The 17,808-nt window shown below is 50.2% G+C and overlaps 1 protein-coding gene across 1 annotated transcript in view; it reads right to left on the bottom strand.

The window, feature by feature from the left end:
- Positions 1-4,293: 4,293 nt before the first annotated feature.
- Positions 4,294-17,808, bottom strand: part of dock10 (dedicator of cytokinesis 10) — a 65,939-nt gene continuing 52,424 nt past the window's right edge. The window contains 15 exon segments of the mRNA XM_064301538.1: positions 4,294-5,341; positions 5,539-5,677; positions 6,225-6,325; positions 6,611-6,801; positions 7,499-7,709; positions 8,149-8,295; positions 10,089-10,202; positions 10,650-10,772; positions 11,770-11,876; positions 12,715-12,813; positions 13,579-13,636; positions 13,906-14,121; positions 14,995-15,105; positions 15,942-16,124; positions 16,749-16,886. Coding sequence (XP_064157608.1) covers positions 5,294-5,341; positions 5,539-5,677; positions 6,225-6,325; positions 6,611-6,801; positions 7,499-7,709; positions 8,149-8,295; positions 10,089-10,202; positions 10,650-10,772; positions 11,770-11,876; positions 12,715-12,813; positions 13,579-13,636; positions 13,906-14,121; positions 14,995-15,105; positions 15,942-16,124; positions 16,749-16,886 — 1,986 coding nt within the window. The 3' untranslated portion in view covers positions 4,294-5,293.

The raw sequence follows: 17,808 nt of genomic DNA, 5'->3' as shown, positions 1-17,808 counted from the left end.
AGGAGAAACCCGGAGGAGAAACCTGAGGAGAAACCCGGAGGAGAAACCCTGAGGAGAAACCCGTAAGAGAAACCCTGAGGAGAAACCTTGAGGAGAAACTCTGAGGAGAAACCCTGAGCAGAAACCCGGAGGAGAAACCCTGAGGAGAAACCCGTAAGAGAAACCCTGAGGAGAAACCCGTAAGAGAAACCCTGAGGAGAAACCCCGAGGAGAAACCCTGAGGAGAAACTCTGAGGAGAAACTCTGAGGAGAAACCCGGAGGAGAAACCCGGAGGAGAAACCCTGAGGAGAAACCCGGAGGAGAAACCCTGAGGAGAAACCCGTAAGAGAAACCCTGAGGAGAAACCCATAAGAGAAACCCTGAGGAGAAACTCTGAGGAGAAACCCTGAGGAGAAACCCGTAAGAGAAACCCTGAGGAGAAACCCGTAAGAGAAACCCTGAGGAGAAACCCTGAGGAGAAACCCGGAGGAGAACTGAGCGTGGCTGAGCGTGGAGAGCAGAATCAGTATGGGCGTGGAGAGCAGAATCAGTATGGGCAGAATGGAGGGAGATTCTCTCTAACAAACTCCCTACAGAGCTGCAGCGGCTTTCTGATGTCTGTATGAGTGACAAAAGGATCTCATACAGACAACTCATACCACAGAAACACAACTCATACCACAGAAACAACTCATACAACAGAAACACAACTCATACCACAGAAACACAACTCATACCACAGAAACAACTCATACAACAGAAACACAACTCATACAGCAGAAATAAAACAGATACAGCAGAAACACAATTCATACAGCAGAAACACAACTCATACAGCAGACACAACTCATACTGCAGTAACACAACTCATATCACAAAAACACAATTCATACTGCAGACACACAATTCATACTGCAGAAACACAACTCATACAGCAGAAACACAACTCAACTCTACTGTGGAAATGCACTGTAGACCACAGGAAGGGGAATTAGGAGTTAAACATAACGGTCCACAGCAGCTGAAGTGTGGGAAATATGAATGTGTTTCTGTTGCTGTATTAATTCAGATTTGATATTAATCTCCATCTCTGATTATGCTCTTCAAAGAAGAAAAGTGAGTTGTGGGCTATCATTCTCTGGGAGAAAAAGCGTTTGTAGTCGGATTTGCAGCCCCGCTGACAGGCCGTATAAAGGCGGATTCTCATTACACGGCTCCACTTCACAAAGCGCACTCTATTCAGAGGGTGAAGGGCCCAGCAATTATCTATAATTACGCCGTCGCTACGGAAATTACCCGCACATCATGCACACCTGGGTAGCCGAGCCAGCCGGACTCTCATTCACAGGTAGCCACAGGAAATCAGATGGAGGCGAATGCTTCTGAAGCAGAAGCGACTGGTTGCTGGAGACACACAGTGGCTGTAAACACCTGAACACAGCACCGCTCGAACCCAGCACCGACAGAACCCAGCACCGCCTGAACCCAGCACCGCCCCAACCCAGCACCGCCGACCAGCACACCTGACCAGCCACCGCCTGAACCAAGCACACGCCCCAAACAGCAACGTCCTGAACCAGCACCGCCGAACCCAGCACCGCCTGAACCCAGCACCGCCCCAACCCAGCACCGCCTGAACCCAGCACCGACTGAACCTAGCACCGACCAACCCAGCACCTCCAGAACCCAGCACCGCCTGAACCCAGCACCGCCCCAACCCAGCACCGCCTGAACCCAGCACCGCCCCAACCCAGCACCGCCCCAACCCAGCACCGCCCGAACCCAGCACCGACAGAACCCAGCACCGACCAAACCCAGCACCGCCAACCCAGCACCGACCAAACCCAGCACCGACCTGAACCAGCACCGCCCAACCCAGCACCGCCAACCCAGCACCGCCGAACCCAGCACGCACGAACCCAGCACCGCCCCAACCCAGCACCGCCTGAACCCAGCACCGCCCCAACCCAGCACCGACCGAACCCAGCACCGCCTGAACCTAGCACCGACCGAACCCAGCACCGCCTGAACCCAGCACCGACCGAACCCAGCACCGCTCGAACCTAGCACCGACCAAACCCAGCACCGTCCCAACCCAGCACTGCCCCAACCCAGCACCGCCTGAACCCAGCACCGACCGAACCCAGCACCGTCCCAACCCAGCACTGCCCCAACCCAGCACCGCCTGAACCCAGCACCGACCGAACCCAGCACCGCCCCAACCCAGCACCGCCTGAACCCAGCACCGCCCCAACCCAGCACCGCCTGAACCCAGCACCGACTGAACCTAGCACCGACCGAACCCAGCACCGCCTGAACCCAGCACCGACCGAACCCAGCACCGCTCGAACCCAGCACCGCTCGAACCTAGCACCGACCGAACCCAGCACCGTCCCAACCCAGCACTGCCCCAACCCAGCACCGCCTGAACCCAGCACCGACCGAACCCAGCACCGCCCCAGCACCGCCTGAACCCAGCACCGCCCCAACCCAGCACCGCCTGAACCCAGCACCACCCCAATGCAGCACCGCCTGAACGCAGTACCGCTCCAACCCAGCACCACCTGAACCCAGCACCACCCCAACACAGCACAGTCTGAACGCAGCACTGCCCCAACCCAGCACAGCCTGAACCCAGCACCACCTGAACGCAGCGCCACTTAACCTGGTAATGAGGAGCCATCAAAGATATCTTTCGCTAATTTATCAAAAGCTTCAAAGGCTTCTGAAATCTCTTTAATATGGAAAACAAACAAATACATTTATATTTCTAAATTATCCTCTGAAATGCAGTTTCATGATTCAAATATTACAGCCAAATTTACTTTGGAAAAGAAAACAAAAAAATAAAAGCTAAATATCCAGAAAACGAAAAACAAAAAAAGACAAAAGCTCATTTATGTCTGCAGCACACACAGGTGTAGTCCAGCAGGTGTGTTCTACTTAGACACACCTACCTCTAACACCTAAACAGCTGCTTCTGTGAGCAAGCGAGCCGCAGATACTTCCCTCATCAAACCTTCCCTAGGATCCCATTGGTCAAACTGAAATTCAACAGGATGGATGTTAATTGGCAGAGAGTGATTTGCATGAAAACTGACAGCGAATTAGAAAATAAGTCACCTGCGTATTCTCCCCGTTAGGTATCCCCGTACAGGAAGGAGCTCTGCACATTAAGCTGCACTCAGAGGAGCACACACTTGTCCATTTCATGTTGATCAGATTTATGCTTTATGAGAATAAGATTTTTCAGTATTTTTCAGATGGAATAATGGCCAACAATACGAAGGATCCAATTTTTAAAATAGTGGCCATGTTCCTCAAGCAGTCGACACTGTTCAAGTTTTGTCTTATTCAGAATGACATGCCTTTCGATCCAGAACAAGTTTCCAGGCCAAATACTAAGTCTGGTATGAATGAATCGTATCAAGAATTAGTGCTGTCACGTAGCATCATATGCTAATTTTCATATACTGAAATATTATTGGCTATTATTTTGCCATTTTTGAACATAGAAAACATAGAAATTGTTCCTTCACAATTTAGTTGGTTAAAGAAAGTGGTCTTGTTCCAAATTGCATTTTGATTAGCCTTACGCTTCATGTAAAGACGATTTTTAAGTATGATTCTTTTATATGGAACAATGGCCAATAATGCTAAATAGCCTATTTGTTTATAATAGCCACATTTGTCAAGCTACCAACACTGTTCAAGTTTCGTCTTGTTCAGAACAACCATTCAGATGTTAAAAGGCCAAAGACGATGTCTGGAATTAATTACAGTGATTTTAATGGGCACATCCAAATGGGTAAATTTGATTGGCTGGCCATTGAGCCATTTTTTGAAGTATCAACTATCGCACTTTAGTCTGAATTTAGTCAGAATCTGAATCTGACATCAACTAGATGTATGGTTCACGATGAGAAGAATTTTTTGGGTTTTTCAAAAAATTCTTAATAGTGGAAAATCTAGTCAGGTGCGTTTTACTGGCCCGATAATATTATTTTGTCCTTGTGAACAGGGGCATCTAGTAGTCTTGCATGTCTCTAAGTAAAATGGTTAAAAGTAATGACTTTTCAAAGTTGGAAATTTTATAACGTGCTCTATAGCACCACCACTAGGTCAAGTGCTGCCATGTTTTAATAGATTGCAATGTCAATAACAAGCCTACCATGTTTCAAGAGTTTTCACCATACAGTCTGAGAGATATAAGCGTTTTCTCTGGAGAAAAATACAATAAAAAACAGAATGAATACAACAGTGTTCCAGCAGCTTTGCTGTTTGGAACCCCAATAAAGAAAATTGTGTAGACATTTTTTTACAGACATAAACAAAATTTATTTAAATGTTATACATAAAACTTTAGCTCTTCATTCTTTAATTTATCCAAACAGAAGTTCATATATTGCTTTTTATATAAAAAAGGAAACAAACTTTTTTAAATATTAATTTTTCTTATTTACAATTTAACAGTACATGAAATAATAAAATAATAAAAAAAATAAGAATAATAACAACATTAACAATAGTAAAAATGTTAGAAAACAGTAAGCTTTGATTCTGAAATCTGTGAGCTGGGATTTCCAGAGCATTACAAGGCTGCGTAGCGTAGCGAGGCCTTTTACATTCACCCTGACAGCAAACACAGCTGTGTCAAACACAGCGTCAAACACAGCGTCAAACACAGCGCTGCTGCTGTCAAACCCACGCTGGACATCACAGACACACTGACACCAAACACAGTGTCAAACACAGCGCTGCTGCTGTCAAACCCACGCTGGACATCACAGACACACTGACACCAGCAGCGGCAGGAACCTGCCGCCATCCTGCCTGAACAAACGAGCACATCCGCAGCAAGGCCCTAGAATGACAACAAGCTCAAGCTGTCTGCACCTCTGCTAACGAGGAGACACTCCTCTAAAGCAACCAAACCTTCCAGTGTGTGTGTGCGCATGTGCGTGCACACGTGTGTGAGGGTGTGTGTGTGCGCGTGTGTGTGTGCGTGTGCATGCATGTGTGTGTGTGTGCGTGCGTGCATGTGCACGCATGTGTGTGTGTGTGTGTGTGTGTGTGTGTGCGTGTATGTGTGCGTGTGCGTGCGTGTGTATGTGTGCGTGTGCGTGTATGTGTGCGTGTGCGTGTGTGTGGGAGGGAGACTGGCAGAAACACAATAAGCTTTATAATAGCAGTGGCCTGAGACAGAGGGACACACCCCTGGACTGCAAACGGCATGACAGGTTTTTAAACTCAGATTGTAACAGCTGTTCCCTCATTTCCAGTTCAAAGTCATTTTTCTGCTTCTGCTGGAGATCAGCAGGTGTGAAGCCGCTCCGGCCCAGCAGACTTGGAGTGCTGAATCTGCAGAGACAGGAAACACACACACAGGGGTGAGTACTGACCCAGCAACCCAACACACAGGGGTGAGTCCTGACCCAGTAACCCAACACACACAGGGATGAGTCCTGACTCAGCCACCCAACAGCACACAGACAGACACACAGACAGAGACCGTGACAGACAGACACACAGACAGCAGGGTCAAGCCCTGCACACACCTGCTCGTTCATGACTGCAGACAGCTCGGCCAGCATGTCTCTGTAATGAACCCTCATCTCCTCCTGGTACTCCAGCTGATCCTCCTTTATCAGCCTCTCGTTCACATCCAGCGCCTCGCCGCACGCGTCTGCAAACTGCCTGCAGGGTGAGACAGAGAGCCACGCAGACAGGGGCTTTACTCAGCCATGTGGCCCTGTTCTGGGGTGATCTAGGGTCAGCCATCTCCTGAGCACATCCTGCCTCAAGCCGTTACGAGCTCAGAGAGAGACTGATCCTAGATCAGTGCCTGGTGCTTCCCTTCTTTCTCTTTCCTGTTCCCCAGCCAGCAAATCAAAGTTACAATTCAGATTCATTTGAATCTTTAGTTATACTCACGGTTAAATGGCGGGATGCTAGTCATCAAAATAAAAGTGAAAACCTTATTACCTACTTAATATATTCTTACTACCCAAAAATATTCTTAATTTTAATTAACATTTTTTATTAACAAACATCCTAACCAACATCGTTATTAAATGTTACACATTTTCAAAGCTGGTTCACGTGATAATGACCTAAATGATTAGTTTAAGCTTGTTTAAGATTTTTCAGCTCAAAATGATCAACAGCCTTAGAGACGGACAGACACACTGACAACTGAAAACCTCGGATCCTTGGACAGGTGAACTGGGAGGTGGACAGTTACCTGAATATCTCCTTGAGAAGTTTGACCTGGTTGTCGGGATATTTCTTGGCGTTCTTCTCCTCCAGGAAAGCCCGGGCGTAGGCCATGGGGCCTGCGTTCACCTGGGAGCAGCAAACGCAAAACCATCACCACCTGAGTCACTTCTTTACAGGTGCCAATTACACTATTAAACATGTGGGAGAAGCGGGTATTTGTACAGGTGTAAAAGTGCAGGTAAAGGTGTACAGGTACAGGGGTATAGGCATACAAGTATAGACACAGATGTACAGGTATACAGGTATACGTATAGGTGTAGGTATGGGTACAAATGTACAGGTATATAAATAGATGCAAAGGTACAGGTATAGGTACAGGTGTATAGGTACAGGTAGAGCTGTGCTACAGACCTTGACGCTGACACTGCCCTGCAGTTTGAGCTGCAGGCGAATCATGTCCACCTCCTCCATGCTGCAGAGCTGGTTGAGCTCGGACACCTTGCGGGACATCTCATCGATGGCCACCTCGATGGGGTTCAGCTCTGTGCTCTGCTGCTCCACCACCTGGATACGCTTCTTCAGGTAAGGGAAGGTGGAGCTGGCTGCAGAGGGTCGACCGAGAGAACCGGTTATTCAACCAATCACTGCTCATTATGCTGGCATGGTCCATCTCAAGACTCACTGGTCAGTAATTGTGAGTGGTCAGTGGTTTGGTCAGTGTGGGCACTCACTGGTCAGTATGTTTGAGTGGTCAGCAGTTTGGTCAGTATGTTTGAGAGGTCAGTAGTTTGGTCAGTGAGGGGACTCACTGGTCAGTATGTCTGAGTGGTCAGTGGTTTGGTCAGTGTGGGCACTCACTGGTCAGTATGTTTGAGTGGTCAGTAGTTTGGTCAGTGAGGGGAATCACTGGTCAGTATGTTTGAGAGGTCAGTAGTTTGGTCAGTGAGGGGACTCACTGGTCAGTATGTCTGAGTGGTCAGTAGTTTGGTCAGTGAGGGGAATCACTGGTCAGTATGTTTGAGAGGTCAGTAGTTTGGTCAGTGAGGGGACTCACTGGTCAGTATGTCTGAGTGGTCAGTAGTTTGGTCAGTGAGGGGACTCACTGGTCAGTATGTTTGAGAGGTCAGTAGTTTGGTCAGTGAGGGGACTCACTGGTCAGTATGTTTGAGAGGTCAGTAGTTTGGTCAGTGAGGGGACTCACTGGTCAGTATGTCTGAGTGGTCAGTAGTTTGGTCAGTGAGGGGACTCACTGGTCAGTATGTCTGAGTGGTTAGTAGTTTGGTCAGTGAGGGGACTCACTGGTCAGTATGGTCCTTCTCTTGCATTGCTCCTCCACGTCTCCGTGCTTCTTGCCAGACAGGGTGAAGGGGGTCTCGAACACGAAGCGCTTGATGTTGTGATGCCTCTCAAAGTCCGTCCTCCGCTCCTGCAGCTCCTTCTCCTCAAAGTATGGGGTAACGTACGTCACCTGAATGTAGGCAAACTTGGCGTCCAGGTCTTTGGGGTTTACCTGATGGAAGATGTGAATATGGAGGTGAGGTGAGGATGTGACTGTGTGCTATCACACAGTCTGAACAGAAACCATTTTCAACAATCCACATGGAGGGTGATGTGGTGTTCAAGTGTTCAGGTCAGGTTGGATAAGTGCTCGCCATTAGCACTGTGCTCTGAGCCAGCTGGGCCAATCACAGCTGGGGTCTGCTGAGCAGAGCCAATCACAGCTGGGGTCTGCTGAGCAGAGCCAATCACAGCTGGCTTCTGCTGAGCTGAGCCAATCATGGCTGGGGTCTGCTGAGCTGAGCCAATCACAGCCAGGGTCTGCTGAGCAGAGCCAATCACAGCCGGGGTCTGCTGAGCTGAGCCAATCAGAGCTGGGTTCTGCTCAACGGAGCCAATCACAGCTGGGTTCTGTCTCACATCTCGTTTCCTCCTGCCACTGGTAACTGTACCTTATTGGAGTCCTGGATCATCTTGACGTTGTCAGCCCCAAACTTGTCAGAGTACAGTTTGAGCAGGCGCTGGGAGATCTCTGATAGGCCGGTCAGCTTGGGCTCCTTATAGATAAACTCCTTACTCTCCTCCTCTTCGAAGAAAGCCTGCCAGACAAACCCCTCATCACATCACATTCAGTCTGTTTCTGCTCACCGATTGGCTCAGAACCTCGTCTGTTCCTGTGCATGCAGTGTGAGTGAGTGTGTGAAGCCATTCTAAACTACCTGGGACTCCACTCTGTTCTCTTTCAGTAACACAGAGCACCAGCCCAAAAACACAAAAGAACTACACCCTCTCCTTCAGAAAGGCACAAATCCTACATATCCCATAAGGCACTGCATTAAAGCCTTTAGCCAAAAGTTCCACAAAACATCAGGTTGGGTTCTTGTTGTCATATTACCATGATTTGGCAAGGAGTCCAGAAATGATGCAGAAAATACAGAACATATTATACATCTGTACTGCCCTCCTGTGGCAGCAGATGGAATAGCACTGCAAAATATTACCTGAGATAAATTCTGTACACCTTCTTAATATGCTGTGGCATAAAATATGCCACACCCACACAGGCTCTGGGTTACAGTGTACTTGGAAGGGATCATATATATTTAGAACTCTCTTTTTGATTATCTGTGTTAGAGATGTCTAGGGTGGAGAGGCTGCCTAGCAATCCAGGGATCCCAAAATAAACAATTTCAGATTTTAAAAGCATCACTGTAGAGCAAAGAATTCTGACTTAAAATTTCAAAATCCTTATTCAAAGTACCTCTGGTCTTTTAAACAAGCCTCTAACTACACAAAAACCTGCTTGGCAGCCCGATAAAAAGGACTCTTCTGATCCCAAAGCAGGCCCCCGGCTTACACAGGAAAGCTGTGATAATGAACATGTTGTATCGCAGCAAAAAGCAGAAAATGCAGTGATTAAAATGTCTGAACCGCTGCAGGGAACTTAAACTAAACACTCTTATCGGACCTGTTTACCTCATCAGAGCAGTAAAACCACAGACGGCAGGAAGCACACATCCACAGCTGAAGAGGCTGTTCCTGTTCTCACAGTGCCTTAGAGAACACCCTCATTTAAGACCTTCTTTCAGTCTGATCTGCCACCTGATTTTACCTCATCTCCCCTGCGATGCAACACCATTAATGCGCTTATTTTTATGTATTCAAGAGAATTATTAATAAAAAACTAAACGAAAAGGTCAGTGCGTTAGGAGCACAGTTAAGGTTCTGATGGTGTGGTGGTGATTCTGAAGCACCATGATTTAGAGGACAGCTGTGGACAATACTCTCAGGACAGGTTACAGGAACTCTCAGTAGTTTCAGGAAGTCTCAGGATGTACAGGAACTCCTTAAAAAATACAGGATGTATTTTTTTCTGGGGTGGAACGGCTAGGCTGTACCAACCTTCCAATTAAAGTTTATTATTTTAGCAGTTTTATGCTCAACACAGGTCACAAAGCTACAGATTAGAAACAGGGATCTTCAGGGAGAAAAAAACTGTGGAATGAATGTATATACATATGATACACGTGTAGCATGTATGTATACACACATGTAGCATATATGTGGACACACGTGTAGCATATATGTGGACACACGTTGCACATATACATGTATAAATATACAAAATACAGAGCGTATTTATGTACACACGTGTAAACGGTGGACATGGACACAGCTCGGCACACATTAGAGAGGAGCTATGAAGGGTGAGAAGGGAAGAGCGTTAAAAAAAGAAATGAAGAAAGACTTACCGCAGCCTTGGGTAAAGACAGACACAGAGAGGAAGAGAGCAGACGAGCGATTAAAGAGACGGACAGGAAGGAGGAGCACAGCTGCAGGTGTTCACAGGTCACCTGTCCCCAGCGCTGAGGACCCCTGGGCCGTCCCTCACCTGCCCGTAGAACGCTACGCGGTAGTACCGGCCGAACAGCCGCTTCTCCGAGTTCACCACCTCCGTCACCTTCAGGTACGAGCGGTGGATGTCATAGTACAGCTCCGACAGGCGCTATGGAAGGAACACACACACACGCACACACACACACACACACACACACACATGCACACACGCACGCACACACACGCGCATACAAACACACACGCACACACACACATGCACACACACACACACGCACATACACACACGCACACACACACATGCACACACAACCACACACACACACACACATGCACACAAGCATACACACACACACACACACACACACACACACGCACACACACACACACGCACATACAGAGGTAAGTAGCAGACCAGCAGTAACTGTAATACTCATAAAGGGCGTAACTGTTCTTTAAAGGGAATTCCATGCCAAATTATCCTTACAGTTTGCATTCACCTCTCAATCACCTGTTTTACTTTATTTAGCTGCAGAGCTACATTGGCTGATAAGGAAATGGGTGAGCTGGTGAGATCAGGCGTATGGCCAGCCAGTACCTTGAAGTCCCTCCTCTTCTCGAAGACGGCAATGATGGGTTTGTTGACGTCAGCGATGAGCTCGTGTCTCTCTGATTTCCACAGGTAATCGACACAGAGCTCCAGCTGCTCCACCAGCGTGTCCTGGGAGGGTGGAGGGGGGGGGGGCGGGGGTTAGATGGGAGAAATGAACCGTGAGGACTGGGTTTTTCATTCATACAGAAACACATAAAATCCCCTAAAACCCATCTGTACCCCGTACCTCTGTGTAGGGCCTGTCCCTGTACCACATACCCCAGTGTAGGGCCTGTCCTGTAGCCCGTACCCCAGTGTAGGGCCTGTCCTGTAGCCCGTACCTCAGTGTAGGGCCTTTCGCTGTACCACATACCCCAGTGTAGGGCCTATACCTCTGTGTAGGGCGTGTCCCTGTACCACATACCCCAGTGTAGGGCCTATACCTCTGTGTAGGGCGTGTCCCTGTACCACATACCCCAGTGTAGGGCGTGTCCCGTACCCCAGTGTAGGGCGTGTCCCGTACCCCAGTGTAGGGCGTGTCCCGTACCTCAGTGTAGGGCGTGTCCCTGTACCACATACCCCAGTGTAGGGCGTGTCCCGTACCTCAGTGTAGGGCGTGTCCCTGTTCCAATACCCCAGTGTAGGGCGTGTCCCGTACCCCGTACCTCAGTGTAGGGCGTGTCCCGTACCTCAGTGTAGGGCGTGTCCCATACCCCAGTGTAGGGCGTGTCCCGTACCCCGTACCTCAGTGTAGGGCGTCCCATACCTCAGTGTAGGGCGTGTCCCATACCCCAGTGTAGGGCGTGTCCCGTACCCCGTACCTCAGTGTAGGGCGTGTCCCATACCTCAGTGTAGGGCGTGTCCTGTACCCCGTACCCAGTGTAGGGCGTGTCCCGTACCCCGTACCTCAGTGTAGGGCGTGTCCCGTACCTCAGTGTAGGGCGTGTCCCGTACCCCAGTGTAGGGCGTGTCCCGTACCTCAGTGTAGGGTGTGTCCCGTACCCCGTACCCCAGTGTAGGGCGTGTCCCGTACCCCGTACCTCAGTGTAGGGCGTGTCCCGTACCTCAGTGTAGGGTGTGTCCCGTACCCCGTACCCCAGTGTAGGGCGTGTCCCGTACCCCGTACCTCAGTGTAGGGCGTGTCCTGTGCACCCGTGTCCTCCTTCATGGCGCCCTCCTCCTTCACGTTGGGGGTGATGCACAGGAAGGCTGCCCAGCCCATGCAGAACGAGGCTGGAGCAACAAACCGAACATGAACGTTCTGCTAACGCTGCACTAACGTTTTACTAACCTTTCACACAGCTCACACTAACAGCGTTCTGCTAACGCTGCACTAACGTTTTACTAACCTTTCACACAGCTCACACTAACACAGCGTTCTGCTAACGCTGCACTAACGTTTTACTAACCTTTCACACAGCTCACACTAACACAGCGTTCTGCTAACGCTGCACTAACGTTTTACTAACCTTTCACACAGCTCACACTAACACAGCGTTCTGCTAACGCTGCACTAACGTTTTACTAACCTTTCACACAGCTCACACTAACACGGCGTTCTGCTAACGCTGCACTAACGTTTTACTAACCTTTCACACAGCTCACACTAACACAGCGTTCTGCTAACGCTGCACTAACGTTTTACTAACCTTTCACACAGCTCACACTAACACAGCGTTCTGCTAACGCTGCACTAACGTTTTACTAACCTTTCACACAGCTCACACTAACACAGCGTTCTGCTAACGTTTTACTAACATGTGTGTGCATGTGTGTGTAAGTCTGTCTGTGTGTGTGCATGTGTGTGTAAGTCTGTGTGTGTGTGCATGTGTGTGTAAGTCTGTGTGTGTGTAAGTCTATGTGTGTGCATGTGTGTGTAAGTCTGTGTGTGTGTGCATGTGTGTGTAAGTCTGTGTGTGTGTGCATGTGTGTGTAAGTCTGTGTGTGTGTGTGCGCGTGTGCATGTAAGTCTGTGTGTGTGCGTGCGCGTGTTCTGGGTCCCTGTCTCCCATATGGGGATGTGCATGCTGAATTCGGGGTCCCCCTGTGTCCTGCAGATGAAGGCACTCACATTCTCCGTCCCGCGGGGTTAGTAAGGGGGTACAGTTAATGCCATTAGCCTCCTCTGGGAGCGCGCTCCAGTTCCTGGGCTTGTCTGTTTTCCAGTAACCTGTGTCGAGGTAGGAGTTCAGCAGTTTACTTCCATGTTTATATTTAAACGGGCAACGTGCAGTGCTGTAAAGCATGCTGTTTGCACACAGTGTATGAAATAAAAGTGCTGATAAAGCATGCACCATAGCATGCATGCATGCAAGGGGCAAAGATGGCACACAAGCTTGTCCTGCAGTATCCGAATGGAGATAGGGCACAGAGTCATTCTCTGTTCATACAGAGTACCTGAATAACCCTGGATGTGTTACACATTGGGGGGTTTCCAGAAATGGGCACAAGTGACTCTCTAGAAATAGGCAGGGGTGTGGGGGGGCAGTGTTTGGTGGGGGAGGCAGCCAGAGCTGGGATGTGGGGGGGCAGTGTTTGGTGGGGGAGGCAGTCAGAGCTGGGATGTGGGGGGGCAGTGTGTGGAGGGGGAGGCAGCCAGAGCTGGGATGTGGGGGGCAGTGTTTGGTGGGTGAGGCAGCCAGAGCTGGGATGTGGGGGGGGGCAGTGTTTGGAGGGGGAGGCAGCCAGAGCTGGGATGTGGGGGGGCAGTGTTTGGAGGGGAGGCAGCCAGAGCTGGGATGTGGGGGGGGCAGTGTTTGGAGGGGGAGGCAGCCAGAGCTGGGATGTGGGGGGGGCAGTGTTTGGTGGGGGAGGCAGCCAGAGCTGGGATGTGGGGGGGCAGTGTTTGGAGGGGGAGGCAGGCAGACGCGAGGGGACGCAGAGCCAGGGTGGGAGCCAACACACGCAGAGCTGCAGGGGCCTCAGACACACTCACCTCTCCTCTTCAGATCCTCAGCGACCAGAGCTGAGATGTGAATGTAACACATGGCTGCCTGGGGAGAGAGACAGCTGTGAGCTCTAACCCTCAGAGAGGTCCCCATAATGCACCCTGTTTAACCTCAGACAGGTCCCCATAATGCACCCTGTTTAACCTCAGACAGGTCCCCATAATGCACCCTGTCTAACCTCAGACAGGTCCCCATAATGCACCCTGTCTAACCTCAGACAGGTCCCCATAATGCACCCTGTCTAACCTCAGACAGGTCCCCATAATGCACCCTGTCTAACGTCAGACAGGTCCCCATAATGCACCCTGTCTAACCTCAGACAGGTCCCCGTTGCGGACGTGGATCTTCGCCATGCTCTCCAGCCAGGTACGCCGGAGCTCAGGAGTGCTGGCGTAGGAGTTGGCCAGGCTGTACTGCAGGTCCACCAGCATTTCCGGATCCTTCTCATGCTCCTTCATCTGAGACGTGGCCATGAGCACAGTGCGGATCCGCTTGGTCAGGTCCTTCACCTCTGCTGGGAATGAGGTATTCTGCAGGGACAGATTCATAATGCACAGCATATCCCACACCTAACACAGGGTTCAGCGTACCCTAACCCTAACCCTAACCTAACACAGGGTTCAGCGTACCCTAACCCTAACCCTAACCTAACACAGGGTTCAGCGTACCCTAACCCTAACCTAACACAGGGTTCAGCGTACACTAACCCTAACCTAACACAGGGTTCAGCGTACCCTAACCCTAACCTAACACAGGGTTCAGCGTACCCTAACCCTAACCCTAACCCTAACCTAACACAGGGTTCAGCGTACCCTAACCCTAACCCTATCCCACACCTAACACGGGGTTCAGCGTACCCTAACCCTAACCTAACACAGGGACACAGGGTTTGGGGTATAGGGACACAAGGTTTGGGGTACATGGACACAGGGTTTGGGGTACAGGGGTACAGAGTTTGGGGTACAGGGACACAGAGTTTGTGGTACAGGAACACAGGGTTTGTGGTACAGGGGCACAGGGTTTGTGGTACAGGGACACAGGGTTTGGGGTACAGGGACACAGAGTTTGGGGTACAGGGACACAGGGTTTGGGGTACAGGGACACAGGGTTTGGGGTATAGGGACACAAGGTTTGGGGTACAGGGACACAGGGTTTGTGGTACAGGGACACAGGGTTTGGGGTACAGGGAAACAGGGTTTGGGGTACAGGGGTACATGGTTTGGGGTACAGGGACACAGGGTTTGGGGTACAGGGGTACATGTTTGGGGTACAGGGACACAGGGTTTGGGGTACAGGGGTACATGGTTTGGGGTACAGGGACACAGGGTTTGGGGTACAGGGGTACAGAGTTTGGGGTACAGGGACACAGGGTTTGGGGTACAGGGGTACAGAGTTTGGGGTACCCTCAGCGGCGCGTCTCCGTTGGCGAAGTTATTGATGATGGCGAGGGCCTGCTGGAAGCGCGACCCTCCGATGCCCGCATCCGCAATCAGCTGACTCACTGCCTTTATGAGCTGAGGATGGAGGAGAGGAGAGGGGGGAGGGGGAGGGGAGGGGGGGGAGAGGGGAGAGGAGAGGGGGGAGGGGAGAGGGGGGAGAGGAGAGGGGGAGGGGAGAGGGGAGAGGAGAGGAGAGAGGGGGGAGAGGAGAGGGGGGAGAGGGGGGAGAGGAGAGGGGAAGGGAGAGGGGGGAGAGGAGAGGGGGAGGGGAGAGGGGAGGGAGAGGAGAGAGGGGGGAGGGGAGAGGGGAGAGGGAGGAGAGGGGGGAGAGGAGAGGGGAAGGGGGAGGGGGGAGAGGAAAGGGGAGGGGAGGAGAGGGGAGGGGAGGGGATGAGAGAAGAGGGGATGAGAGGAGAGGAGAGGAGAGGAAGAAGAAAAATTGATGAATCTCACTGTTTCTCTCTGATGGCTCTCTGTAAATGGGGCCCTATTGTAAATCTCAGCACTGAGTCTCTCACACAGTCCCACACTCAGGTGTGTGACTCTTACCTCTGACCTGTGTGTGTGTGTGTGTGTGTGTGTGTGTGAGAGAGACTGACCTGTAGGTGTGTGTGTGCGTGTGTGTGTGAGACTGACCTGCAAGTGTGTGTGTGTGAGAGAGAGAGAGACTGACCTGTAGGTGTGTGTGTGTGTGTGTGTGTGAGAGACTGACCCGTAGGTGTGTGTGTGTGTGTGTGTGTGTGTGTGTGTGTGTGTGTGTGTGTGTGAAAGACTGACCCGTAGGTGTGTGTGTGTGTGTGTGAGAGAGACTGACCCGTAGGTGTGTGTGTGTTTGTGAGAGAGACTGACCTCTAGGTGTGTGTGTGGGATTGACCTGCAAGTGTGTGTGTGTGTGTGTGTGAGAGACTGACCTGCAGGTGCGAGCGCACGATGGACCTCCCCTTGGTGAACTCAAAGTTCTTCCTCATGATGAAGTAGAGCAGAGCGGAGGCCTCAGTCTGAGTCGAGCTGCTGTGGTGGTTACAGCACTTCAGAATCTCGTAACACAGCGAGCCACACAGTTCTGCTTTACCCTGGAAAAACACTGCAGGGAACTGGAGAGAGAGAGAGGGAGACAGAGAGAGGGAGAGAGACAGAGAGAGAGAGAGAGGGAGACAGAGAGAGAGACAGAGAGAGAGAGAGAGGGAGACAGAGAGAGAGAGGGAGGGAGAGAGACAGAGAGAGAGAGAGGGAGGGAGGGAGAGGGGGAGAGAGAGAGGGAGGTGTGTAACAGGTGAGTAAGGGGTGTGTAACAGGCGAGTAAGGGGTATGTATCAGGTGAGTAATGAGTGAGTAACAGGTGAGTAAGGGGTGTGTAACACATGAGTAAGGGTTGTGTAACAGGCGAGTAAGGGGTATGTATCAGGTGAGTAAGGGGCGAGTAACAGGTGATTAAGGGTTGTGTAACAGGTGAGTAATCAGTGAGTAACAGGTGAGTAAGTGGTGTGTAACAGGCGAGTAAGGGATATGTAACAGGTGAGTAATGAGTGAGTAACAGGTGAGTAAGGGTTGTGTAACAGGTGAGTAAGGGTTGTTTAACAGGTGAGTAAGGGGTGTGTAACAGGTGAGTAAGGGGTGTATAACAGGTGAGTAAGGGGTAGGTAGCATTGAGTAATGGGTGGTAACAGGTGAGTAAGGGGTATGTAACAGGTGAGTAGGGGGTGTGTAACTACACAGACCTTGTGTATAAAAAGCCGCAGGGCAGCGAACACGTGCCGCAGCGTGGTGGTTGATTGGTTGATCTGGAAGAAGAGCAGGTAGGTGTCCAAGACCTTCTTCATCAGGGGGTTCTGTCCATCCTCCTGCTGCAGCTGTTTCTGTGAGGGGGGGGGGATGGGGTGAGTACCACACTGACTGGGAGAAAGCTGTTTTAAAGGACTGTTTAAGATTCATAAGGCAATAACTCAATAATAATGCAAAAAAAATGACAGAGAACCCATTGTTGTAGTTGCTTCATAGAAGCACCAGATGGCAGCAGAGATTAAATTCACTCTGATCTAATGCAAGACCAGCTTGGTTATTATTATATGCTTTATTTTCCCAGGTATCTGTTGCCTGAGACAACCTGCTGCAGAAATAAAGACTGCATGTTTTGTGCATTTGATTGACATGGTGTCCTGTGTTTGACTGACAAGGTGTCCTGTGTTTGATTGACATGGTGTCCTGTGTTTGACTGACAAGGTGTCCTGTGTTTGATTGACATGGTGTCCTGTGTTTGATTGACATGGTGGCCTGTGTTTTATTGACATGGTGTCTTGTGTTTGATTGACACGGCATCCTGAGTTTGACTGACACGGTGTCCTGAGTTTGACTGACACGGTGTCCTGAGTTTGATTGACACGGTGTCCTGAGTTTGATTGACACGGTGTCCTGTGTTTGATTGACATGGTGTCCTGTGTTTGATTGACATGGTGTCCTGTGTTTGACTGACAAGGTGTCCTGTGTTTGATTGACATGGTGTCCTGTGTTTGACTGACAAGGTGTCCTGTGTTTGATTGACATGGTGGCCTGTGTTTCATTGACATGGTGTCCTGTGTTTGATTGACATGGTGTCCTGTGTTTGATTGACACGGTGTCCTGTGTTTGATTGACACGGTGGCCTATGTTTGATTGACACGGTGTCCTTTGTTAGATTGACATGTGTCCTGTGTTTGACAGACTGACAGTGTCTCCTGAGTTTGACTGAGGGTGTGCTGAGTTTGATTGACTGACAGTGTCTCCTGAGTTTGACTGAGGGTG

The sequence above is a fragment of the Anguilla rostrata genome, chromosome 12, assembly GCF_018555375.3.
Source record: "Anguilla rostrata isolate EN2019 chromosome 12, ASM1855537v3, whole genome shotgun sequence".
Lineage (NCBI taxonomy): Eukaryota > Metazoa > Chordata > Actinopteri > Anguilliformes > Anguillidae > Anguilla > Anguilla rostrata.
Note: the sequence above shows the minus strand (reverse complement) of the source record. Positions and strands in the feature narration are given on the sequence as shown.